This window comes from Vidua macroura, chromosome Z (genome assembly GCF_024509145.1).
Source record: "Vidua macroura isolate BioBank_ID:100142 chromosome Z, ASM2450914v1, whole genome shotgun sequence".
In the NCBI taxonomy this organism is placed as follows: Eukaryota; Metazoa; Chordata; class Aves; order Passeriformes; family Viduidae; genus Vidua; species Vidua macroura.
The window spans coordinates 7,750,176-7,776,971 of NC_071611.1; the positions used below are offsets into that span (position 1 = coordinate 7,750,176).

The 26,796-nt window shown below is 42.1% G+C and overlaps 1 protein-coding gene across 1 annotated transcript in view; it reads left to right on the forward strand.

Annotated features, from left to right (window-relative positions):
* The window catches only part of UBE2R2 (ubiquitin conjugating enzyme E2 R2), a 54,641-nt gene that overhangs the window by 21,711 nt on the left and 6,134 nt on the right, over positions 1–26,796 (forward strand). Inside the window, exons 2-3 of the mRNA XM_054003374.1 lie at positions 17,914–18,000; positions 21,338–21,435. Coding sequence (XP_053859349.1) covers positions 17,914–18,000; positions 21,338–21,435 — 185 coding nt within the window. The remainder of the gene's footprint in view (positions 1–17,913; positions 18,001–21,337; positions 21,436–26,796) is intronic.

Sequence of the window (26,796 nt, forward strand, 5' to 3'; positions counted from 1 at the left end):
AAAAAACCAAACACAAACTCAGGTTTTTAGAAATAATTTGAAGTTAGTTCCGTAGACGTTTATGAGGTAGTAGAGTGGATACTTTCTGCCATGCAGGACAACTGTAACAATAAAGTTTACAAGGATGCCCCTTCCTCTTTGCAATACTTTTTTGGAATTGAAGTCTCCCTGCTCAACTGAGAAGTCCAAACTGTATCTTTAATGTCCATTTACAACTAATTTTCACCTATGTTCAACATCTAGTACTCCTTGAGATTTCTCAGGGCTTTAATGAGCTCATTGTAACATCTTCTGTTGTTTGAAAGTGCCTTCTCACTGTTGACGGGCCTCTTCACACTGATATCCAGGTGTTAGAAAGGTACATTATTTGTCGGTAGAACAGTCTTATTAAGGTTTAGGGCTTGACATGTTTCAATTTTCTCAGACCTAGGTGGAGATTAATAAAGCAGGATGTACCACTGATAGTGGGCACAAAGAATACAGAGTTAACCAGCCACAAGGACATTTGGCAGAACTCCAAAGATAAGGAAGAAACCAATAAAGTCAACAACTGAGAAATCAGCTCCAGCTGGATAAAAAATAATTCTTGCAATGGAAGATTTGGACTACCAACTCACGGACCACTGGGCAAAGGAACCATTGGCTCAAAAAAGGAGAATTGCTTATTAGTCTGTGTGCTCTGAGAAGTAAGGGAGCCATTTAACTAATAGAAGATAGAATATTAACTAATGAGGTAACTCTGTAACTTGTAGCCAGTGAACATTAATGTCTTTGTTTGGTAAAATGTATAAATAATGAGAGATTTTGATAGTTGTGCTGGCTTTGTGGATTCACCACCAGCCCCCATTTCTGTGCAGAACTCTAAATAAATCAAATACCTCAACTCTGTGTGGGGATCTCCTGTTGCACAGTGGGTGAAAGAAACCATTTTGGGACAACAACACTACAGCACAGTGAAGCTGACTGCATGAAAAATGAGCTTGAAAGAATCTCCAGATTGGACTTTGGCACTAATACGAGTTTACTTCCAAACAGTTGATATTTGAATCAAACTGTCATATTTTAATGTATTGTCCTTTCCAATACTGATTTATGTACTAGATCACAATTGCTTCTGTCTGCTCAGTCCACTGTTTTGTCCTTGATACTGCCTGGTAGGTTTTAATAAAATACTTAAGGCAGCTGAACTTGCTATGTGTGTTTTGATGGGGAGGAAAAGAACGACAAAAGAAAGGCTTTAAATATGGTTTGGTCATCCACTGTAAATTAATACAGGCATTTGTGCAAAGAGTTAGTAGCAAATGCAGATGAGATGCCGAATGTAGAGTGGCAGCCTGTCTGCCTGAGAGAGACACCAGAGGCTCACCTGGGGTCTCTGCAGAGTGTTTTGACTACAAGTATAGCCTAGTACTCCTGCTCTTTCATGTTAGCAGGAAGATAGTTCTCAGTTAACCTTATATATGTTAATTTTCCCACAACCTTTTTTTATTTAGCATTATGACAGTTTGAGAAGTACCAATTGAACTGTGTAGCACATAAAGAAATAATACTGGGATAAATATGTCTCTCTGAAAGCATCCTCTGAGAGGAATTCAGGAGTCCTAAATGCTGACTTCTGGAGTGTGGGTAGTCGGTTTGGTGTCTTCTCTGAATCCTTGCTCTACAGACAGCTAAATGCTTCCAGGCTGGGAAGTGACAGACTAAAATGGCACACATAGTACCCAAAATAAATTAGGATTTTAGATTATTCTAGCTGAGTAAAACCAAGTTAATGATCAAATAGGTCAGTTGCTGAAAACTAATAGCTGTCAAGACATCAAAATTATAAGTACTACCAGATAGAAAATAATTCAACTACTATGTAGAAAACATTCAATCTGATGCTTTTTGTTTACATTTTGGGGACAGAGTTAATGTATTAATGAAATTAAGGAAGTTTTCTTGAGTTAGATCACCAAGGGGTGACAAGTTGGTTCCAAGGAAGTGAATGAATGATCATTTAGTTTGTGATATTGCTTGCTCCTCTATTTCATTATAGTACTTTGTGTGTAAGTGAGGTGGGTTTTATACTGATCTCTCTGTAAATCTTGTGTGGTAAGTAGGGTGGGCTGACCTAGTAAAAACGTTATTGAGATGGGAGTGCCCTGGGTCCCCAGACGTACTGTGCTTCTGCGTGTGCAGTTCATGCTCCACATTCTATAGAGGAACTGCTGCTCTGCCATGCAGACATTGTTTAGCAGTTGTGAAAATGCTGGTTATTAGAGTGGGATTGCAGACATTTTTGCCATAGTGCACAACTTGAACCAAGCAGCTGCAGCTGGTTTCCTGGGATACCAGAGCAGAAGCCATAACGGATTAGATGTTCCCCTTTTGCTCTTGGACTCATTGGCTGGCTTGTCAGTGTTGTCTAATCAACTTACATTGCAGGTTTGTTTGAATTGTACCATATTTGGAATGGATTAGCAAAATCAATATGATGTAATTAATTTTGTCACACATGAAGCTGAAGGCTGGTGATACAGTCAAAGGCAAGGGTCTTTATCTGCAAGGGCTCTCTTTGCTTTCTGTGGTAGGTACAGGGCATCTACTTGTGTAGCTCTCAAGTACCCTTGTTAGGAAGGTTAAGGATCCTTGGCAATGCTGCATATTAATGTCAATGCCTGTCTTAAAATGAGGTACAGGATAACTTGGCAAGCCTTCTGATTTTTTTTAATACCTATATGAGTTAAATTATTTCTTACTTTTTATACTAGTGCTGAAAGTTGGCAAGCTCTGACCTGAGCACTTCAAATATCAAAAAGTCCCTTGGAAAGCAATCTTTTTTAGAGCTTTTCTTTTGACATAGTGAATACTGAACAGTAACCTTCAGAACAAAACTTGCATAGTTTCTGTAACAAGAATTTTTTAGGAAATCTCTTCCTATTTGTGGTGGTAATTCCTTGGGGTGGAGAGGATAACTTCTCTGAACTTCAAAGCATAGCATGCTAATTTGAAACCCTGTTGAGTGTCTAGAATTGCAGACTGTTTGAGAAACAGATCCTTACCCAACTGATAAGCCTGGTTTGGTTTGAACCCATATATTTAATGTTGGTGATGGTAATAATGGACTGAAGTTAATAAACTTAAGTTAATAAACTTAGTCCTTCAGCAGCATTGTGGCTGAGAAGGGAGGAGACTGAGCATAAAGAAATATGTAGCTAGAGGTACCCTGCTTAGGATCCTCTTTGAGAAATTATTTTTCACTTCCTCTGTTTCTAAATTTGAGTTGAAATGAAAACATAAATAATAGATCCCATAAATACTATATGTGAGTTCTGCTACTTCCTGGGGTAGTAATGGCTTTGATTTCCCCTCCTAAATTCACATGACAGTGATAAATGTGCTGTCTCCTTCTCCAGGAGGTTTCAGAAAGCACCAACTTCTGCTGACTTAATTGATGCCAAAAGTGATAATTAAGTTCCTAAAAGACTCTGAAGATAGTCCTATTAGAGCAGGTATTCATGACTGTTCTGATAAGTGGGTGCAAAGTGGGAGTTAAAGGGATTCTCTCATCATTGTGTGATTGCTTAGTATTGTTGTGCATGGGAGGAGAGCTCTGCTGCTGCTGCAAAGCATCTTTGTAGTAAGATGTTCATATTGATATGTAAGCATTGCTTCTGGATGTGTTCAGGTGCACGGAAGTGTTTTGTAAGAAAAAAAAAAAACACGAGAGGGTTGATTTTGTTATTGTACTCCAAGATGTATGTCTGTTCATAAGAGCAGTGTGATTATTTTAATTAAATTTAACAAGTTCAATGTGACAGTACTTGTGCAAACATTGAAATGGGCACTGGAGATGTTCTTGTCGTGGGTTTGTCGCATAGGAAAAAATGCTGCGATGTCATGGAACCACTTTGTACTTTAAAGTCTGACAGTTACTATGTTTCAGGTGTTTGTCGTTATAAAAAGTAAGCTTGTTGGACATTAGTATGGTGTAATCCTCTGCTTCCAGTGGAACAGTTAAAATCCACGTAGTTTTGGACATCTGCAGGATGTTTTGTGTTGCACCAAATCCATCAATATTGGCTATAGAACAGTATAACATTGAGCAGGCAAGTGTAATGTTAAAAGTCAAATGTGCAGAGATCTTTAGAGACAGTTGTGCTGCTTGGTTGAGTTGTTTGTGTGCCTGATGCATAAAATGTGTGATGGTATGCTGAGGTCTATCTTGAGAGTGGTTTTGTGAGAGAATGTTACACGGGTCACCCAAAACCCTACTTTAATGTACTTTATAGCAATCAATGGGGCTGCTCCTAAGGTGGATAAACTTATTCACAGGGCCAGTTCAGGACGGGAGGGATGTGGAAGCAAATTGTCTGGATCTGGAAATGCATAACGCTTTCAGTACAGCAAAGAAGACCGTTGGATCTGATATTTTACTCCTCAGACTGTTGTCAGTGCCAGTGAAGGTCAATGCTTTTGCAGTGTCTGATGGAGACAGTTTTACTTGTCTGAAAATGCTTCTCCTTAGAGGCAATAAAAACTGGGCCAAGGTGGGGTAGGAGGGACTGAGCAGCAGCTCTAGTAAATAATACTGGATGTCCAAGAATAGGAACAAAAGGATCTTTGTGGGTGATTTTTCTGGCAGGCTGCTTGGAATGAGTTCGTGCAGTTTTCCCTCACTCCACCACCCTTACAGTGCAGGTACTCCCCCTATGTGTTTCTCAAAACTCTTTGTAGTATGACATGGGTGCATAACCTGGGATTTTTTTGTGAGCTGTTGTGGGCCGGTATTGCCCCTTGTATGACTAGATACTTCTAAAACTAAAAACTCATAGCATAAAGCTTTTCTTAGGCTAAAATTTCTATCCTGTAGCTGTTCTTGTAGAGAAAACAGCTGAGAGCAGCATAGAGTAAAGCAGCTACAGGAAAACAGTTGACTCCTATTGGTCATCTTGTGGTGTTCTCCCATCCCAGCCAATGCTGTGATCTCCCCCCAAATGTGCCAAGACATACAGAGCTCTTAAAAGCACATCATTGTATGCTTGTTCCATGGTAACATCTGCAGAACTCTGTTTTTTTTTCCCCCAGGAAATTAATTCTATGTAGGAATAAGACTCTAACCATATAAAAGTATAGCTTTGTAAGCAACATAAGTGTAAAGAAATTCTTTATGTCTTGCAGTCATTTTGCAGTATAATTTTCCTCCATAGAGGTCTAACATAGCAACACAGTTTCCTATATTTATAATTTAAGTAATGCTTACTATTTAATATATTATTTTCTAGGCACAGGATACTTCAAAGGCTGTACTCTTTTTATTTCATTGCATCCAGGCCTTCTAAAACAAACCCTCACTATAAACATATTGATCATGTGTATAAGGCTTTTAAGTTACTCTGCAAACAGTTGTATAACTTTTGGTAGTATTTGGGAAAATAAAAATAGGCACCAGTTCTATTAATTATTTCATCTGGGGGAAAGCCTACTTTGCACATCAGGAGGAGTGTAGGAAGGATAGAGACCTGTGGTTGCCAGACAAATCTTTCAGCTGCTAAAAAGCAAACCTCTAAAGTACTTTGACAGCATCTAGCCTGCAATTGTTGCAAAGTGCTGAAACAGCATTAACTTTTTCAGCATCTGAACCTTGTAACTACAAACAAAAGCTGGCTGTTTCGTTCAGTGCTTCATGCCAGATGCTCCAGTTCTTTAAGGGCTCATACTGGAACCTAAATGGTATGTGAGTTGATGCAGCCAAATTGCCAAATGTGGTTTCTTAATTTTCTTTTGTGCTAGGCTAAAGGAAGTGTTGCATCGGTATTAGTGCTTACCAAAAAGGGTAATGTTATAGGGCCTCCTGAAAGAGTGAAAGCAGCTTTCCAGTTATGTGCCACATCAATGCGGCTGCAACAGGTCACAAGATTGGAGAAACTTCACAGTTAATGACACCTGATGGTCTTGCCAATGGCGTTCAAACAGAACTGCTTCCAGCTGATGTTATCAAAGTTCATGCTCTGGAAAAGTCCTTTTGCAGCAACAAAACATTCTCCAGTGTTGTTACCTGTGGAAGATACTGCTCTAACATCACTGTAAAATTGCTCAAAGGATGTGTTTCTGCAATGCAAGGCTTACACATCCTTGCCTTCTGTCTGCATAGACACAGTTTATTTAAAAACAGTGGTCTGCCTGTGTCAGTATAACTTCTTGGAGGAAACTGGTGCCAACACTGCTCCCCATTCTAGGGAACTTTCAGAGTTCTTGAGGTAATGACTTTGGAGGGGTACAATTAGGGATTATAAAGCCATGCATTACACCAAAAAAAAGTCAAGAGAGGATGACAGTTTACTGTCTTTCCCAGTTTAAGAATGAATATGCATTAAATGGAATTATGAAGCAAGTCAAAACAAAAGTGGAATTTTTACATAGTATGCAGTTAAAATTGTAGTAATAATTGCCACAGGATGTTGTGCATCTACTTCCCTGCAAAAAATATTAGTCTGAAAGAGATTAAATAAGTTGTTAGGATATCCTTCTGTTCAATTTTTTGCACTAAATGTTGCCTACAAGCTGAAGAGGTCAAGAAGCAAGCTGTATGGTTCCCTTATTGAATCAAGGCAAGGTAAAACTTGTAGGTAGAGCACTACTGAAAACATCCTACTTGGTCCCAAGTGTGTGTGCGTGGCTTGCAGGTCGCATTGCTGGTAACTTGACTAGGAGTCATGTATCTGTAGGCTACATGAATTGCCAGCAAGGCTCTTAGCTTATCCTTGAGCATCTGCTAATTCATAATCACATCTACTTTATCACCACTAGAGGCTCCTCCAAGTCATGCTTTGGATTCATTTCTGTAGCAGGAAGCAGCTTATACTCTAAGTAGCATGCAGATGTCTGAATCTGTCACTGTAACACCTCTTTACAAGCAGTGAATTATTTTTTTTTAAACATCAAAATACAGCCATTCGCTTGCTACTAGGCCGAATTCAAATCATCTGTTTGGAATAGTTACTGGTTATTAACTACTGATGAAACTTAAAGCATCAGCACCTAGAAGCTTGTGTTACTTGCTAGTAGGTGGAAAAAACAGTCACAAAAATACTTAATGGTCAGTGAGGGTAAATAATTTTCTTTTAACATGAACATATTTTATCCTAGCATAAATAAGGTTTTATTACCAGCACAGGTTATTTTATGCTTTGCAGGCTTCATTGTGTAACTGAGGTGAGTTTACCATGATAGGGCTGTACTTAAAAAACACTGACTTTTGCTGCAAAATGCTTATTACTGCATTGTAATTTGATAGAGTGTATCAGGTGCACTGTGTCTTATCTAACGGCCTAACACAAAGTTTTCAAGCATTAATCTGATCAGACAGGAAAGAGTATCATCATGGGATTGTCCAGCATACAAATATGGATGAATTGTCTGTTCTTGCCAGTCTTAGGGTTTGGTAGCCTTGGCTTATTCCATACACAATCAAGTCTAGTTTTTTGCAGATGTGTGGGTGTCATTTTTCTCTGGATGGAGTAAGAGAACCCAGTTTCCAAACTGACTATACGGATGCTACATTTTCTGAGTGTGGAAGCGTGCTGGAGCACTGTACTTGAGCTGTCAGACACAGTGTGCATTCCTATAAGTGGTCTCTCTATCACAGATAATTACATATGATGATGTTGTTATTGAGAAAGTGGAGGAGTTTTTAGATGAGTCTTTGCAGGAAGGCAACATGAAAGCTTCTGAGGAGGCTTCAACACACAGAGTTGCTATGAGGCTATTGGCATGCACATGAAAATGCTTTGGAAGGTCATATTTTGTCTGTTTCTCTAACATTCAGGCAAACAATTTAAGACCTTAAAAAGCAGAGCTGAAAACAGAGCTGAAAAATAAGTTATCCAATAATCATAAGAAGGTAGATACCAGAAGAGTCTAAGTAGAAAATGATGTCTCATAATAGAAAATTTATTTTGTTTGGAAATACTCTTTTTTTTTTTTTTCCCTTGAGAGATCACCTGGTCCTACAGATCTTTATAAATACAGCACCTCTTGCAAGAGCTCTTGCTGTTAACTAGTACTGTAGTTCATCTTGTTGGTCACCTTAGACTGGCCTGCTTTTTTCCCCAGTGTTGGGTTTGGGAGATTTTTTTCAGCAGCATTCCAGTTCTTAGTAAGAGCAGACTTCGGATGTACCATGGATCTTGTCTTATCTTCACTGTTATGCCAGTCACACATGATCTGTCACACAAATTTCTTCTGAAGTCAGATATGACACTTTGAATCAAGAGCAATATCTATGACATGCTTGAATACAGGAAGAAAAATGAAATTAGTTCTAATTTCCCTTCAAATCCTTTCTTTGTATGGGCAGGAAATAGTGCATAATATGAAAGCTACTTTAAGGGTTGCTTTTAGTCACACATTTGTACAACTTTTGTTTGACTTTCCTATAAGTTCCATCTTTCTTTGTCCAAGTGATAAGATCCTTTTCCTCTATTCTCATCTTACACCTGTCTCATTCATTTTTTGCCTTGACCTTAATCCTCTTGACCTGTGGTAGGTTTAAGTGGTTCTTCCTGTCTGCTACTCTCACCTGGTATACCTTCAAACTTAATGGTTCCAATTAATTAAATACAAGCTTGAATTTCAGGGCTGTGTATTCTTGTACTAAGCTTGTTTGACTGCAGTAGTTCTGCTTTTATAAGAAGTATAAATGATACCTTAAATTATGCTGCACTGCAGATGACTCAACCTGCTTTGCTCCCTTTTGCTGGCTCTTTCAGGAGATTTTTCAGCAAACTGAGGTTTTTGCCTTTATCTGGATATTGTATTAGTAATTGACATGGGAGCTTGTTGGAACATAGGTAGAAATATTAATGCTAGCCTTCACTCCAGTGTTGTATTTTTCTCTTGTAAATCCATTGTAAAGTAATACTGGTTGTAATGCTGTGACCTCCAAATCCTCTGAAGCACAAGGCAGGGGCGAAAAGAGGTGAAGAATGACAGAATGCTGAATGCCTCTTTAATTTGGTTCCTCACTAGCAAAGAAAGCCCACCCAAAACCTGTTACTGTAGAAAGAATAGGCTCCATCCTTGCCTGGGGAGCAAGGATGTCTGTGTATCAGCTAATGCATTTATCCAAGCTAAAACTTTATATTCGGTCAGAGCATCCCATAATTATGAAGCCGGCAGGTGCATCATGCAATATTGTGAAAATGTGCCTTTTTGTCTCACATATAAGCTTCTTGCTAGCAAATACTTTCTGACACAATGCTGGCTCCTGCAGTGAACTGGAAAATGCTGGGCAGGAGCCAGCTGCTGCACGCATATCAGACTTCACTTGTGCAGGATCAGAGACACTTTTCAGATGGGTGGTACATTGGGTGGGGCTATGCATAAAATACAGTTGTGTCACTATAGGGTTATACATCTAGACTAACACATTGCTGATTGGGTCTCCACACTAGGAGATGGTGCTGCTGATTTAGCTGCTTGCTAAAGTGGTACAGTCCAGCAGACTTGCTTGCTGCTGCTCAGTCTGCCTAGATTTACTGCCTGTGTCCAGCTCCAAGCAGGAGGGCTTACAATCCGTAATGCAGCGGCTCAAAAACAAGTGACAAGGCTGCACAGATGCTTAGTTGGCTTCTGCATGGCAGCCAGCATAGATAAGATTTCAACTGCAGTTTCTGAGTGCTGCCATCCACCTTCCAGATGCCTGTGACCCTTATTTAAAGAAAGGCTGCTGGGATGCCAGCTCGAGAAGTCTCATCAGAGAGCTGCTGCCTGCCATGCTGGGAAAGGCAAAGTTGTGTAACACTGCAGCACAGTGCTAGGGTTTACACTTAAAATGCTATAAATATGCTTTTCTCCTTGCTGCTTATGAAAGAGGTGACTGCATCAAGACCTGCCCTGTGTTTTTAGCAGAACATGTGATGGGCTGTCCCTTGAGAAGAGCTTTCCAGCCTGGCTTACATAGGAAGAGAATCAAGGCAATTAGTCATTCACTGACTCATGAATGGTACTTGTTTAAAGAATTGACTAAAAATAGTAAAAACAGGCTGAAGGAAAGGGTGTTCTCACACTGTGCGAGCTTGGACATCTCTTCACTTGGCAGATACAAATAGTATGGCTTGCTTCACAGAGCAACAAAACAATCTGCTGTGTTTTGGTAAAGATGTTTTGGTTGGAATGAACAGGTGAGTTCACAGACACTCTGTCCAGCATTATTGAAAATTGGAATGTGTTTTGGCAGTGATTAATCACAAAACCTTAAGAGTTTGGGAGGGACCTTAAAGATAATCCAGTCCCAACCCCCCTGCTGTGGGCAAGGACACCTCCCACTAGACTAGGTTCAAAACCTTATCCAGTCTGGCCTTGAACACTTGCAGGGATGGGGCATCTGCAGCTTCTTTGGGCAACCTGTGCTAGTGTCTCACCACCCTCACAGTAAAGAATCTTCTCCTAATATCTAAACTCAATTTCCCCTCTTTCATTTTGTGCCCATTTCTCTTTGTCCCATCTACAGTTCCTGATGATGAGTCCCTCTCCAGCTTCCATATAGGCTCCTTCGGATACTGAAAGGTTCCTATGGGGTTTCCACGCAACCTTCTCTTCACCAGCCTGAACAGCCCCAACCTTCTCAGTCTGTCTGCATAGGGGAGGTGCCCCAGTTCTCTCAGCAATTTTGTGGCCTCCTCTGGACTTGCTCCAACACTTCCATGTCCTTCGCTGTGCTGGCGCCACCGTAACTGAATGCAGTAATCCAAGTGGGATGTCACAAGAGTGGAGGGGGAGAATGATAACCCTTGACCTGTTGGTCACACTTCTTTGGATTTATCCCAGGATACATTTGGCTTTCTGGGCTGTGAGTGCTCGCTGCTGGCTCACATCGAATTACTCATCAACCATCGCCCCCAGGCCTTCTCTGCCAGGCTGCTTTCAATCACTCACTTCTCTGTGGGTGTGCCACAATCCAGGTGTAGGACCTCACACTTCAGTTTGTTGAACATCATGAGGTTTGCACAGTCCCACCTCTCCAGCCTGTCCCGGTCCCTTCAGGTGGCATCCCTTCCTTCCAGAGTGTGATTGCACTACAGAGTTCGGTGTCATTAGTGAATTTACTGAGGGTGCCCTTAATCCCACTGTCAGTCAATCCCACTGATAAATTACCAGGATAAGTCTGAAGTATATCAAACTGTGTCATAGTCAGCCTTTCCACAGATGTGCTTGTGTAAATCTGCCTCAAGAAAATAAGAATTACTTACCCAGTAAAGTTAAATTCCAAAGTGTGAGATTGAACAAAATATTGAAGATGTCATAGGCTAATTCAATTCTTGCTAAAAGAGACAATCTTTTGGACCCTGAAGCCTGGCAAGTAGACAGAGGTGCCCAAAATGACAACCCTCTACATATGTAATTGGAGGACTTCTACACAAGATGCCAGTAATGTACCGTGATACTTTGTATAAGCAGTCTGAAATATTCCCTCCACTGCTCCAGCAAAACTAATTGTTTTCACAAATGGAAAGAGATAGAAAATTGCATTATCTGAGGCAGACAGAAACTGTTTCTAGAATAGTTATGCTCATGTGAGAGCTTTAGCAGTTCAGGTACCAGCATGCTCAGTTATACGTACAGCAGGGTATTTCAAGTCCCAGCTTCTACTCTGAAGCAAAGACCTAATGGAAGATGCATGATTTGGTTTAAACTTTAGATGTGGTATTCCCAAGTATCTCTGGCTCCTTCAGTAAATATCAGGCTGCACAGGGAAACTTAAGTTTCACACGTTTGGAGTTATTCTTCCTATTTTGTCTAAATGGGGAAGTCAGTATGTTTGTACAGAGCTAAATAAGAACTGAGTCATCTGTTTCTGCCTGGAAGGTAGTCACAGAGAGGAGCCTCTCCGCATAGCACACACACAATGACCCCAATCTCAAGCCTGTGTAGAGTCTGTGAGCAACCTGAAGGCATCAGATCCAAGAGCACAATCTCTACATAAAGCCTTCAGCCATGGCAGAAGCCTCCTAACATATGGCTTGTCACAGTCTCTGATATATTCCATCTTAATCTTTTTGTCTCCTAAAATCAGGCCTGATCCTGGAGTAAAGGTTAAATTGAGGGTGGAATCTTGTAATATTTCAGCATGGGAATTCCTGGGAAAATACATAAACCTCAATATGACATCAGCTATCTCTCGTGGGAATTTGAAATTGCTTTATTGTTTGGCCCCTGTGTCAAAACTCAGTGAAGTTGTTGAACCGACAACTAGCTCTATGAAAGAGGATCAAGTAATTCTGTTTGGTGGCATATCTTACATAGCTGCTGGTAATGGCCTTCTCAGTGATGAGACAGCAGACAAGAGCAAAAGCTGAGTCAAAATGGGGAGGTTATAGAATAAATACTCTGTTGTGTCAGGATGCCACTGTTTCCAATTCAATATCTCTTGCTAAATGCTGCATCTCCTGCGCTTGTTGAAATTATAGCATTTTCTGTAGCATCATGAAAAGTCAAACTGACAATCAAAGCAGTGGAAATCAACCTGGTAGTTGTTAGCTGAGTGTAGGTGGTGCTCGTGTAATCTGTCCCTTTACCTGCTTTGGTTTGGGTTGGATGACTTGCCAACAATCTCAGCTTTATGAACATTGCAGATAAAATATTACAGATAAATATTTAATAGCATCTTACTGTTAAAAGACATTCTGATAAAAGGAAGTCTAGTTAGTTGCAAAGGAGTCTTCCATTGAGAACAACAGATTTAGTAGTGCCCCAGATAACTAAATTAGGAAATGTGTATGATATACGATTTAGTGTGAAACAAGAATGGGCTGGTGCCTGTCAAACCAGTCTCTGATTGTGTAAGCTAGCCTTACTTCTTGACTCATCATTGCTCTGCTGAATTTTGGCTCTAGCTTCTTTTTTGTTTAGATGCTTCATGGCCTTCTCATGAGATCTAATTCATTCTTCACAGTCAGATCTTTATTATTTAAATTCCTTATGAAACAGTGCAGGTAATGTGGGATATAAGGGGTTTTCTGCTGTTACTGTTGATATGGCCACTGCAGCACCAAGGGATTTTTCAGAACTCAGAAGACTTCAGTGGCCTGGTCATTAATCTTGGATCAGAGATGTGCTTCTCCTATTCTCTGAAAGCACAACAGATGTCAATAAACACTAATACAGTGTTGCTGAGAAATGAATTAATAACTGGATTTATAGTACCAGGCTAGCACCCAGCTCTGCCACAAGAAATTACGTAGGCCATAAGTCACAAATAGAGCTCAAATAGGAGTGTTGGCTCTACATTCATTTTTACCTCACCACATAGTTGACAGTGCAGTGGGACTGGCTATAATGCCGGTTTACATGTTGTGAGCTGGATGATAATGAGGTGCTTTAAACCTCACTGCTGTGAGAAACCGGCTGCTGGTACTGACTGCTGGCCTCTACTGAACATGCTTTCCAGCACACAGTGTTTAATACTGCATGCACATACTGCCTGCACTGCATGCAGGCTTAACGTGGAAGAGGAGATTCCGTAAATGAATTGTATAATGTGTGATGCACCAGAAGCAGGAAAGGGCGTTTTGTGGGATTAGATACAACCACTTAACCTGGTAGTGGCCTGTAGTTCCTGTTCATGTTCAGTGTGTGGAGCAGTCAGCAGGAGCACAGTGGGGAGCCTGGTTGTGCCCCTTAAGAAGGAGAGTGAGGAGTCCTTGTGCTGTCTGCAACTCTGCCGGGGCAGGTGGGTGATCTGTAAGAGACCTTGGTAGTACCTGCACAGAGTCAATAGGAGCTTATCTGTGGGCTGGCTGTAGCAGATAATTACAAATAACAGCAAACTAATTTCAAAACTCAAACCACTTCCTTTATACCTGATCTTAAATATGATTTGCTAAAGGTCCTTGCTCTCACTAATGCAGAGTTTTAGAAGGACTAGCATTAAGCACGTGATGTTTTGAAATAAAAGTAATCTCTAAATGGCACTTCCAGGAACATGTGTGTGCTCCCCCCATGACCTGTCTGCACTGAGTAGGTAGGATGGATTCAACATTCCTTCACTTTCTGCCTAAAAATCAGGAATCTCAGTTTTGTCAGCTTGAAATGGAGGTAAAAAAATCAGTGTCAGGCTCCTGAAGTGTTATTTACAGCTAGGCTGGAACAAGGACTGAGGCTGGGAGGGAGTCTTGCTTGTGTTAGTCCCACTGGCTTCACTATTGCTGATCCAGACCAGGATGCTTGGCCACTTGGGCACATGCTGGTTCATGTTCAGCCATTGTCAACCAGCTCCCCTAGGTCCTTTCCTGCCAGGCAGCTTTCCAGCCTCTCTGCCCCAAGCCTGGAGTGCTTGGAGTAGTTGTGACACAAGTTTAAGTGTTGAGTCAAGTGTGTAGCAAGATCTCAAGAAACAAAGTTGCTGTAATAGTTATTCATAGTGACTGAATCAGTGAATAATTCAGTGGTTGGCAGAAATTATAGGTTTATATTTTCAGTCACGTAAGGTCTAGTGAGACTGTATTTTTCTGGCATACATAGCAGAACCTGTGCTTTTGTCTTTTCCAACTTAAAGAAAATTAACAAACCTGAAGTGCCGTCTCTGTTGAAGATGCAGGGAAGCAGTAAAATAGGAAACAAAGTGACTTTGCTAGTAGCAATATTCTTAAAATATGTGCTATGGTGTAATTTGGAAGTTGAAGTTGTTGTGGTAGCTGTAAATGTAAAGGGCTGTATCTTCTGTCAGGCTGGACTATTTAGAAGAGTTTATTATTTTTCTAGGAACTATAAGCATGACTAGTTACAAACTGGGGAAGGGAGGAATGGGTTGATTGTGACTGGTCTTCACCAGCTATCTATTGAGTATCTTCAGTGATGTCAAGGAGCCATGGCATGCAGCTGGCTAAAATCAGTTCCTGGAGTCAGGAACGTGGTGAATGTGGTAACTGTTTGGAACATGCAGGGGGGAACTGAGCTACATACTTAATTTACCATTACCAGCATATTTAGTCCTCCTAAATTGGTTTGTGTGGCTGTAACTGAGCTAACAACAAGCTGCCTGGAAACTCTGCCACTCTCTAGTATCTAGCAGCCTGGCTGAGTTTAACAGATTTTTTTGCCTTATATCAGTGAAATTGTAGGGGAAAACTATTCTGTGAGCTCTATTTAAAATTAGGTTGATTGCTTAATTTGGTATTTTTTTAACATGTTTAGATTCAGGCTTTCAGTGGGGAAAAAGATGACCTGTAGCTGTGGCTGTTGCTGCATCTTTGCAAGCAGTCTTGCAGCTTGTCTTGGAAATTCTTGGCTTGCTTAACCCACACAGAAACTCAAAGAGCATTCAGTGAGAGCAGAGTAGGCTTACGTAACTTCCCATGGTTTCTCTTGCAGAAGAGATGAGGTAATTCTCTCAGACCTCTTTGTAATGGCCTGGAAAAGTGTTTGGTTTCACTTTCAAATTCTGGATGATCTCACCATGGGGAGCTGACAGTGGTGCTCTTTTTGTTTGGGAAAAAATCCCTGTGGTAATTTGAGGTTTTCTGTTTTGGGAGCTTTTGACTCTGAAATCAGGTTTGTAGAGAAGCCTCACTTGCTTTATGTTCCAGTACAGAACCTCAGTGTGCTAAAGAGCTACAGAGTGGTTAGAAATAGCTGGTCACCATGTAATGTGACTGCTTTCTCTAAATATGTGATGTATTACAGTGAAGCTAGGTTCTTAGCTGCCCACATGTGGAAGGAAAGATTTCTCTTATTTCTCCAGTTGCATTTTCTGTTCCTAGAGCTCAAGAGAATCCTTCATAAGGCACAACACTGCATTCCATGGTGATAGTTATTGTAGGCAGATAGTCCTTCTCTAATAACGAACTGTGTTTGTCAAACAGGATTTAGAAATTTGGAACAGTTTTTCCAAATCCTGTGGATCCAGGATCTACAGCGTCTGCATCACATACAGGGACATACTGATGCCTCAGGCTCAGCTTTCTGGAGTGGTCTTGCTGAGACAAACCCCTTGGGATTAGACAGTTTGAAAGCAGAGGGGATTTACTGGGAGGAATGAGACCTGCACTCCTTGAACATCTATATGGGCTGTAAGCATGGCAGTGCTGGTAATCTACTGGCACAGTGCTTTTTGTTTTGGTCACGTGGAAGCTGTGGCTGTGTAGAAGACAGATTTTGCTAAGACATCTTGTAGGTAGCTCAACCCTGAGTCTTGTTGTCTCTTGCATTTTCAGTCTCTGTCCTTTTGCTGTTTTGTGTCTTAGATCTCACAAAACTGTGTGTACGCACAGGAATGGGCTTTCTTGGGAAAACCCCAGTGTCTGGAGGAGTCTGCAGCTATATGATGCAAGCACTTGAGTTGGAATGAATGTGCCCTGCCCTGGGTAGATCTCTGCTCTGCTCACTCTGCAGCATGTTGTGGACCCAGGCATGTCCTTGCTGCAGCAGTGTGTGGTGACAAGAGCCATTCAGTCACTGCTCTTGGAGCAATGGCATTCGTGCCACTGGTCTTAAACTATGGGATTGTTCAAGAGGATCATAAATCTCTTGGCTGTGAGTGTGCTGTGACAAATGACTGCGGGGTGAGGACTCAGTGCTGCTGTAACATGCCCACACGCAGTCATGAGTAGGCATCTACAGACCATAAGGCCATGTGAACTGTGAATTTCTTTCATAAAGGTGAATAGAAGACCTTCTTTTCTTGACAATCTGACACTCTGACCTCATAAAATTTGGGTTGTAGGGCAAAGGTATGTGCTGATAAGTAAAACTGTAGTCAGGTACTTAACAGTTCTGTAATCCATTTATTTGGTTGTCTCCTTCTGTATATTATGGAAGAAATCTTTCCAAAGTTTCTCTGGTTGAACAAGTGGCATGGTTAGGTACTTAAGTGGAGGAGAGTGACTTGGAATTCTGCTCCATGTTGTCCTAGGGTGACTAGGTTTCCTCCTAAATTTGTCTCAAATCAGGATAAATATGAATCTTGCTTTTGGAATCTCTTCTTGCATTCTCCGTTGCAAAAGAACCTGGTTGTGTTTGAAGGACCAGAAGATGCTTCTTTGGAGATCCCTTGCGGGGCTGGCAGTAGGACTTTTTGGTGGGTTGAGCAGTTCCAAGGAAAGGGTTTGTGCTCCACAGCACAGCAAGCAGTGTGCAAGACCACCTTCCAGAGAGAAGTATTTTGGACACTTGATCAGTCCATATTCAGACTGCTGTGAATGGCAGGACAGCACAGAGAAGTTGATTTCCAGTGCTAGGATCTCTGCAGCCTTCCCACAACCGACTCGACTCAAAGAGTTGTGCCCCACAGATGGTCGTTGACCACTGCAAGATGTTTGCTGTCATTGCCCATCAATATTCCTCAAGGTGTACTGATTTATTAAACAGACACTGATGATGTTGAGACTTCAAAAATGCCTGTGGTGGCAAAACATGTAGTATTAGAAATATAGGTGGATGGACCAGCTTAACTTTCAAAGAAAGACAAAATAACTAGAGCAAGTTATGTAACAATGGTTTTTTTTTCCATCATGGGAAGAGTAATTTTAAATATTTGTACAGGAAAATATAAAACAGGTCTATTCAGCTTATAGTCTACTTTTGAACTCAAAAAGAGAGCAGTGCGCTCTCAAGTTAAATATTTTCCAGTATATTTTACCCTGTTTAACGACAGCTGTTGAATAGTGCTCCTTGAATTAGGACATGGTAAAGGCATTTTGGCTTGTTTTCTGAGCATTACCAGCCCAGGCATTTTGAGTTTTCTTGTTCAGTTAGTGTTTTGCTCATAAGAAATTGCAAAGAATTACACTGTGGGGCCACTTGGGCGCTGGTTTATAAAATGAGCAATTTAGTAACCTTAACGAATTTTTCCCCCCAGTCTTTTCACTGTAGTTGTTTCTTGTTGGTCTTTTTTGTTCTGTTTCATACCTAAAATATTCTGCTTTTTTTCAGGCTCACATTAAATTTCCTATTGACTATCCATATTCACCACCTACCTTCAGATTCCTGACCAAAATGTGGCACCCCAACATTTATGAGGTAAGGTGTTTTTTAAATAATTTTTTTCTGGGGGGTGTGAGAGAGCTTTCTGCTTCCTTAAATTCAGTACATGTATGGGTTACTTTCAGAGGGTAGTCAAGGCTGTGGGCTGTCAGCAATTGGATCACAATAGAACTACACAGCAGGTCCAGAAGAGGAGTGATTCTATATAGAGGCAATTGGTTCAATATCACCCAGTTCCATAGAGCTGTATTTAAAGGCTGAAGGCCTGTTTTGGTTCAAAACTTGACTTTTAGTGGAGGCCAGCCAAATCCTAGCTGAACTTTTGGGTATCCTAGAAGAATGTCAACCTGCTAAGGAGCACTGCCTCTATAGTTTTGGGAGCTAAAGGATTTCAAAATGTTCCTTTTGGTGCAGGTCTCTCACCTTATCACAGGCTTTCTTATGAGGGGTTCTGCAGACTTCCTTTCAACCCACCTGAAAACTGGAATGTCATTCTCTTCCATCCCTGAACAAATAGAGGCTTCAGTTGATGGCTTGGGCTTGGAAAGTCCTTTCTGATAAGTTCTTGCTGCCAAATGCCCATGCTTGGAATGGGTGTGCTTCAAATATCATGGTGAGATCTGCATTGATGGCTTAGTAATAAATGGCTAGAAACCTTGCCAAACTTCAGTGCAGAACAGGATATTAACCCACTTTAATTATTGACTGCTCTAGGGGATTGCCCTAAGTCCGGGGACATCCTCAGATCAGTTATCTGATGGTTTTCTAATGTGGGTTTTGTACTTGGCACAGGATCTTTCCTGTAGCCAAGGATGGTGTTTCTCTTAAAGGCTCTATTTCAGTTACATGGAATTTTGATCTATAAATAAAAACAACTTTGAAATCTTCAGATAATTGCAGACCCATACTGTGGGTATTGATTCTGTATCTGGAAATCCTCATGCAGGAGGTGAGTGGCAAATGGTTACCAAAATGAAATGTGCAAAAAACAAGCCTTGGAAAGGACCTCTCCCAGTCCTGGTGAAAAAGATGAAAAATTGACTAGAAACAACTGAAGGCAGCAGGAGGAGCTAACCCAAAACTTGATGGTTGTATTTTGGGTTTGCTCTTCAAATACACGAGCTCTCAGCTTTGTGTTGATAGCAGTATTTCTTGTAGCTGAGGGAATCTGAAGCAGCTTGCAGGCTGTTTTGGAAACAACATTTAAGCAATGAAGATGAGGCACTGGGATAACTCCAAATGAAACTGAGACTATCTCAGCAAAGTGTTTGAGGGTTTTTCAGGAGGAGGGGGACAAAAATCCCCTCTTAGTGCAAGGAAGATGAAAGAAAGTAGAAGTTTACGGAATCTGCTGGTAGGACCAGATGGAGAGGCTGGGGCTGACGTTCCAATTCTGAGCAGTGAGACTTGAGCAATGTGTGTTTTTCTCATTTCTGGTTTACTTGGGTCATCTAATTGAACTTTGATAAAATTCCATTCACTTGCCCTTTATTTTTATGGCATAACAATTCTCAGTCCTGATAGAAATGGAGGATATATCTCAATGGCAGATAAATACCCCATTCTCCTTGTTTATGTCTTTCAAAAAAGCATGTAGGGAAAGGCTTGGCCCCTGACTCTCCTGATCCGTAAGACTTTGTGATGACCTCATCAAGTCTCATTATACCTTTACCCTTCCAGATTCTTAATGCAGTCCAGTTCCCAAACATGTAACATTGATTCTGATAAGACAAAAATTTCTCCCATTGTTGCTTCCCTCTCTCTTCATTTTGCCAAGTATGTGCTTGTCCACATGCTGCTGACCCGATTGCTTCAGGAACTTTTCCCAAGTGCTGAGATACTTCCTCTGGGCCACTAGCATTGCATTCTTCCAGGAAAAGGTTAAAGGAAAAACTAATGGAAATCATTAGTGATGGCAGAGTAAACTGAGCATAATCTGATAGTAGTAAAGTTAACTTCAGCTTGGAGTGATACTAAAAAAATTTGAAGATTTCACAAGCCTGTTGGGGTCCTAAAAGGGAAACTGCCTTCTTAAAGCAAACTGTTCCAGCAATGTAAGTATGTGCTTTGGAATTCAGCAGCTCCAGGTGCTGCCTTGCTGTGTTCTTGACTAAAACCTGCTTCAAAGTGACAAGGGCCTGCTAGATTAGCATACCTGGCATGAATAGTGCACCACTGAAATCTAGATACAGATCACAACCCCCCAGGTGGGCTGCTGCTATCTGTAGCTGTGATCACTGGCCTGGGCTCAAAGGCACAGATGCTGTTGCTGTGAGCAGCCCTGTTCTATGCTCTGAGCAGTGTTGGAAGGATGTGAGACCAGGTGTGTGGGAAGCTGCCAGCCTGGAGTCCTGAATAGAGCAGATCCTGTCATCAGCCTGTGCCCTGGACTGGGGTTGCAAGCATGAGTGCTGCCCCACAGGTGGCTGCAAGGGAGAGCAAAGCCCGTGGGGCCTGGAGAGGCAAATATCTGCTGGCTGGCCTCAAGCCTCATCTGCACCTTCACCTCATCTTGCAGTAAGACACTGGTACCATCTGAGTCCCTGGAGTCTGCCTCAGTGGAGGATATCAGCTGGGGCGGATACTACTCCAGCCCTCCTACAAAGCAATTGTGTCAGAGTGCTGTTGCTAATGGAGAATTGGGTTGACAGCTTTCCTAAATAGGCATTATGGAGCTTTAAATCTATATTCAGACCATAACACTGGTGAGTAGAACACATATTGAGGATTATGTGGCTGTATGGCTTCCATATGCTGCCAGAATATTCTTCCTTTTGCATGCTGCAAGGGATTTTCGCTGAAACCTTCAGAGAGCATCTCCTTTTTCATCCGGTATTTTGAACAGCTGTGTCCTAGGAGAGCTATGTAAGCCTGCCCCACACCATCTGTTCAAGATCCTTGTGTCCTGGGAGACGTAATGTTTTCATACCTGAGCTAGTAGACAGTGATTAAACCCTTCAGTTCAAAAACTTCCTGTAGCTAGCTCAAGCTACCAGTGGGAAGACAAATTTTCTTTAACCCTTCTTGGGGTCTCCTGTGATTAAACCTTATGTCACTGTGACAGTAGTACTTGCTATCTGGAGACCAATTTAGTTTTATGTTACATTATTACTGTTTTTGCTTACTTCAGTACATTCTTTAAACCTCTTGATTTTATATTGGGATATTTTGCCAGTTTGCAGGCTAACCCCTGGGTATAAAGTAAATCCAGGAAGAATTCAGAACCATTTCCAGCCCTTGTTGGTTTTTGCTGGCACTTGGATGTTCATATCAACAAGGTTAAACTGATCAAAGACAGCCAGAGTGGTGGATTTGAGTCATCACCCCTCAGCCTCCAGACAAGCTATTCTCATTGCTTTTTTCTGTCTTGCAGAATGGAGATGTATGTATTTCAATTCTTCACCCACCTGTAGATGACCCACAAAGTGGAGAGCTGCCATCAGAGAGGTGGAACCCTACCCAAAATGTCAGGTAACTGTGAATATGTTGTGCAGTGGTGACCTCAAAGGCCTGCCATCTCTACAAGACCTAACGCTTATGGTGGGAGAGGTTTGGGAGGGAATTTAAGGTTTTGTGGGGCTTAGGGCTTGAATCAAGTGGGAACCAGTCTGTCTGAGCAGTCTGTCTGTTCATACAACATACTGGTCTGCTGTGTTGTCATCCTGGGCTGACAGTGCAGAGCCTTCTGTCCTGTTCACTGGGTTTCATACTCCGAAGGCAAATTATCTCAAATTTTGAAGCCTATCTCAGTCACTGTTATCTTCTTCAAAGTACCACTAGTGGAAAAGTATGTGTAATGGGTTCCAGTACCCAAACTGCTCTATTACTCCCATTCCCAGCAGGCCAGGAGAGAGAAAAATAACGTGGAAAACAACTTCTGTGTTTGAGATAAGGCAGTTTACTAAAGCAATAGCAAAGGCTTTTGCACATAAGCAAAGGGGAAAAAAATTAATCTCTACTTACCATTGGTGAGCAACGTTCAGCCACTTCCCGGGAAGCAGGGCTTCAGCGCACATAGCGATTGCTCCAGAAAGCAAACATTGTGATATAGTAAATGTCCCTCATTCCTCCTCTCTCACTTAGCTTTCGTGTCTGAGCTGATGTTATATGGTATGGTATATCCCTTCGGTTAATTCGGACAAGCTGGCCTGGTTGTGTCCCATCTTAGGATCTTGCCACCTCTCATCCCCTCGGTGGGGGAGTGGGGAATGTTAGAGACAGCGCTGATGCTGTGCCAGCACTGCTCAGCAGTAGCCAAAACACTTGTGTGTCATCATACCTTTCTAACTTTCGCTTAGCAGCATTTAGGGCTGCTAAGGGAAGATGAGCTACAAAATCCAGTACAATCTTCACTCTTTATTCCCTACTATTTTTGTCATGTTTAGATCCCATATAATTTATTTATCTTCCAACTGGTCCACTGTATTTCTTTCTTATTACTGGAATTCCTTCTTACCCACACATACAACCCAAACTACATCCTTGAAACATCTCTATACCAAACATACATCTTCATTAACCTGTCCTTTCACAGATGGATATTATTCTCCTGTTTCATGGCTTCCTCCACCCCTCCAGATCCATGACTTATGCTCTATTCCATCAGGATAGGTGATCAGGACAGGAGAAGCAGCACACTTGATTGTTGGTCACCAGCCTTGATCTTTGGCTCACATCATCATCACATTCTCCTTGCTTCCCACAAAGTTCATTCTTAGTCAGGTCATGTCATTCCTGCTCCTTTACTTCCTGCAACTCACACAGTTTGTTTTTCCCCCAAGGTTAAATCTCCTTGAGGTACACACTGGGTCTCCCCATCCTTCCACGTTACCCACCAGGTAACCAGGTACCCAGATCCTTGCGTAAAGACAATCCCACTAATGTGCTTTCCTTTTCTCATGGGAGGAGAATCCACACTGATTTCCCCAGCCACTTTCCTGTGTATAGTGCAGGGACCTTATCTCCTCCCACAGTGTCTATGGGCTCAGTTTGGGCAGTATCAGTGCAGTTAGCAGATGATGTTAGGTTAGCAGATGATGTTAGCAGATCAATGCTAGGTTAGCAAACCCTAGCACTGACCAGCCAAGTGGCTTCTGCAGAATTTGCATCCCAGTGCTTCCATGTCCCATTACCTAAAGCTCTTAACAGTCTTCAGCATTTCTCAGTTTTTCCAGAGGCTTGTGGGTGGTAAGGGATGTGATATATTCACTCAATGTTTCTTTGCTCAAGAGTTTATGAGATTAATTTGGAAATAAGTCCCATTGCCTGATTCAGTTCTCTCTGGGGTACCAGGTCACCACAAAAGGTGTCTCTTGAGACCTGAGATTGTGTTCCAAGCATGGTACACTTCTAGCCAGTTGTTGCCTCTGCCATACTGAGTATGTAGCTCTTGCTTTGGCATGCTTGTGGCCCAATGTTAACTATTTGCCAGGCCTCACCATACAGGAAACCCAGCCACCACCCGCTATTCCAGGGATATTTCACTTGTGTGGCTTGCTTGATGGCAGCACACCTTTCACATTCATGGATAACCTGTGTAATGGCCTCTATGGTCAGGTCCACCTCTCAATCATGAGCCCATCTGTGTGTTGCACCTCTTCCTAGATGTCCTGAAGTGGCCTGGAGCTAGAAGTAGTTCTCTTTTTTGCTCCCAGCCTTAGTCTACTTGAGCTATTCCAATCTTCACAGCCTTACTGACCTGTTCATTGTTCTGATGTTCTTCTGCAGCAGGTAAGGACCAGGAGACATCACTTACCAAACACCATCACGGACAAAACAGGCTAGAACTAGAGATATTAATTAAATTTGTTACCAACAAAATCGGAGCAGGATAATGAGAAGTAAAATAAGACCTTAAAAACACCTTCCCCCCACCTCTCCCTCCTTCACAGCTCTACGAGGTACCACAGCAGTGTATGGGGGTTATAGTCAGTTCATCACAAATTGTTTCTCCTGCTGCTAAGGATGAGGAGTGTTCCCCTGCTGCACCATGGGGTCCCTCCCACAGTGTGCCAGTTCTGCGTGAACTCTGCCAGCATGAGTCCACCCCATGGGCAGTAGTATTCCCCAAACTGCTGCAGCGTGGGTCACACTTCCACGGGCTGCAGTCCTTTGAGGACAAGCTGTTCCAGTGAGAGATACTCTCTCCATGGGTCTCCCACAGGATCACAGCCTCCTCTCAGGCATCCCCTTGCTCCAGCCTGGGCTCTCCCACGGGCTACAGATGGATCTCTGCTCCCCTGTGCCCTCCCTGGGCTGCAGGGGCACAGCTGCCTCACCATTGTCTTGACCATACGCTGCAGGGGAATCTCCGCTCCAATACCTGGAGCGGCTCCTGCTCCTCCTTCTGCACTGATCTGAGTGTCTGCAGGGTTGTTCCTCTCACATGTTCTCCCTCCACTCTTCTCTGAACACAGTTAAAACTTTCTTCTTATTAAATATGTTTTCCCAGAGACATTACCACCCTTTCCAATTGGCCCAACCTTGACCAGTGGCACATCTGTCCTTGGACCTGCCTATGTCTGCCAGACATAGAGGAAGCTTCTGGCAGCTTCTCACAGAAACCACCCTTGTAGCCCTCTGGCTAGCAAAGCTCGGGCCTGCAAACCCAATACAGGATTTTGAGTATTCTGACCAGCAGAAGCAACTTTGCAGAGTTCTGCCTTTTGTTTGCCTTCCATTGTTTGTCTGTCTCCTGTCCTACTGAGTGGTGTTGGGAGCAGCTGTTGGTTTTCTTCCTGACAAAAATACAAAGGATCACTAAGTACCAGAGACATTCAAGGCCTAACCTGTCCATGTTTTTGAAACAGCAGCTGAATTTAATTCTTATTACAAGACACTGTCAAATAAAGAACCAACTAGGTGACAAGCCTTAACTCACAGTTAGGAAACAGCTTTGGGCATTAATTACATATATCACACATACATTTCATTATAATATTTCATTAAATTAAACCGTAGAGACTGACATGGAACTTCTCATGGTGCTTGTTCTCTAATTTCTGCTCTCCCTCACCACAGTTGCAGTTTTCAGTGCTAATGCTCTTGAATCATCTTGGGCTTAAGGGTAACAGGTCAAAATATTCCGCAGCAAATTAATGTATCAGCAAATGAAAATAAAACTGGTCCTTCACTTCTAGCCTGCTACCACCATCACCAGTTGGGTGGAGTGCCAGCAGAAGTGCATCCTGTTGGGGTCCCATCTGGCTTGGGAAAGCTCCAGAGTGTCAGACAGGAGGCAGAGGGGCTGAAGATGTGGGAGGGAGCTGCTCCTCCACTGCTGAATGCTGTAAATCTTGCCAAGTGTTGACTATTTCCCTACAGATGAATGGGGTTGAAGTATCTGAAGGGGAAAATTCATTCTTCAACTGTGAGAGTTCACATGTGCTTCTAAGGGTGTCAAGCAGGCTCATTTATTTTTTAAACACAATCAGTATGGACTTTCCCATCACTGGGAGCTAGGTGATGCAGGCATAAGTAAACACAGCAAAACCCAGCAAGATGTGAAGGAATGCAGCTCTTACCTGTTTGGCAGAGAATACTGCTTCCTATGTCCCATGGAGCTGAGTGAGTGGTAAAAGGCTCAGGGCTGAGGCTCTCTGATCATTTTAGTTGTCCTTCTCCACATCCCATCTGTCTCCCCTACCCTTGAACTGCACAGGCCGGGACTCTGCACAGTATTCAAGGTACTGGTACACCTGTATCTCCTGTGGATAGGTGATGTACTGTCTGCCTATTGCTTTGTTTCTTGAGGATTCCCATTTTTCTTGACTTTTTTTTTTTGCTGCCTAAGATTTGGGCAGATTCCACAAACAGCTTGACGCAGTAACATGACTGTCAGTGCAGCCTAGGCTAAAACTTTTAACTTTATACCAGAAGGCAAAAATGCACTTGGACCAATCTATACCTACCTCTTCAGGTAGCTCTGAAAGGCTACAATATGGATAGCAGCTGGAATTAAAAAAAAAAAAAAAAAAATCCTTTTTCAACAAGGAATATAATAGGATGTGCTGGTTGGGAGCACCAGCCAATCTATATCATGTCTCTTTGGGAAGAAATTGATCTGCGTCTGAGCCTTCTTATGTTGATACAGGAGAAAAAACGAGAACAGATCTGTTTCCTTGAGCCTCTGCTGGCTGTTCTTCCATGCTACAGCAGCCTTGTCTGAAAGGGAGACAGATCCCTGACAATATCCCAGAGACTCAGCCTATATCCAACCCATGCGGTTTGCATCTGGTGCTGAGTTTTCAGTCCCGCATGGTTGAACTTCTTTAGTGGTTTTAGTCCTGTCAGATCCCCCATGCTGGGATGCCTTTCTATTACTGTACCTTGTTCTAGGCAGCCAGGTTTGAGTTGGAGGACACTGTCCAGCTCTTAAAGATATCAGCAGTGATGGAGCTGATCTAATGTGCTGGATGGGAAGGAAGAGCTCACAGAGCTTCACTGCTAATACAGTTGTCTTGGTGTATTTAAGTAGCTTTGCAGTAACTTCGGTGTCTGGACAACACAGTGAAAATTGGCTTTTCCTCACTATTGATGGAAGTGTGGTAGAGCAGATGCTAAATCCAGATATGAATTCCTGTCCTTGACCTTCCCTAGACTTTGTTTGCTCTATGTGAAAGTTGCTGCATGATGCTGGAGCTGACATGCTGGCCTGTTTGCAGAGAATCAAAGGCTCTTAAATGAATTCTTGAGATGAAGTAGAAAATTATCTCTTATGCCCATCATTTCAATCCAATGAGACAGTTTCTTCCAGAGCTGCTGCTCTCTTTTCGTACAGAATTATATAATTCAGAAAATGAATTGTGTAAGGCTCTCTTGATAGCTGTGCTG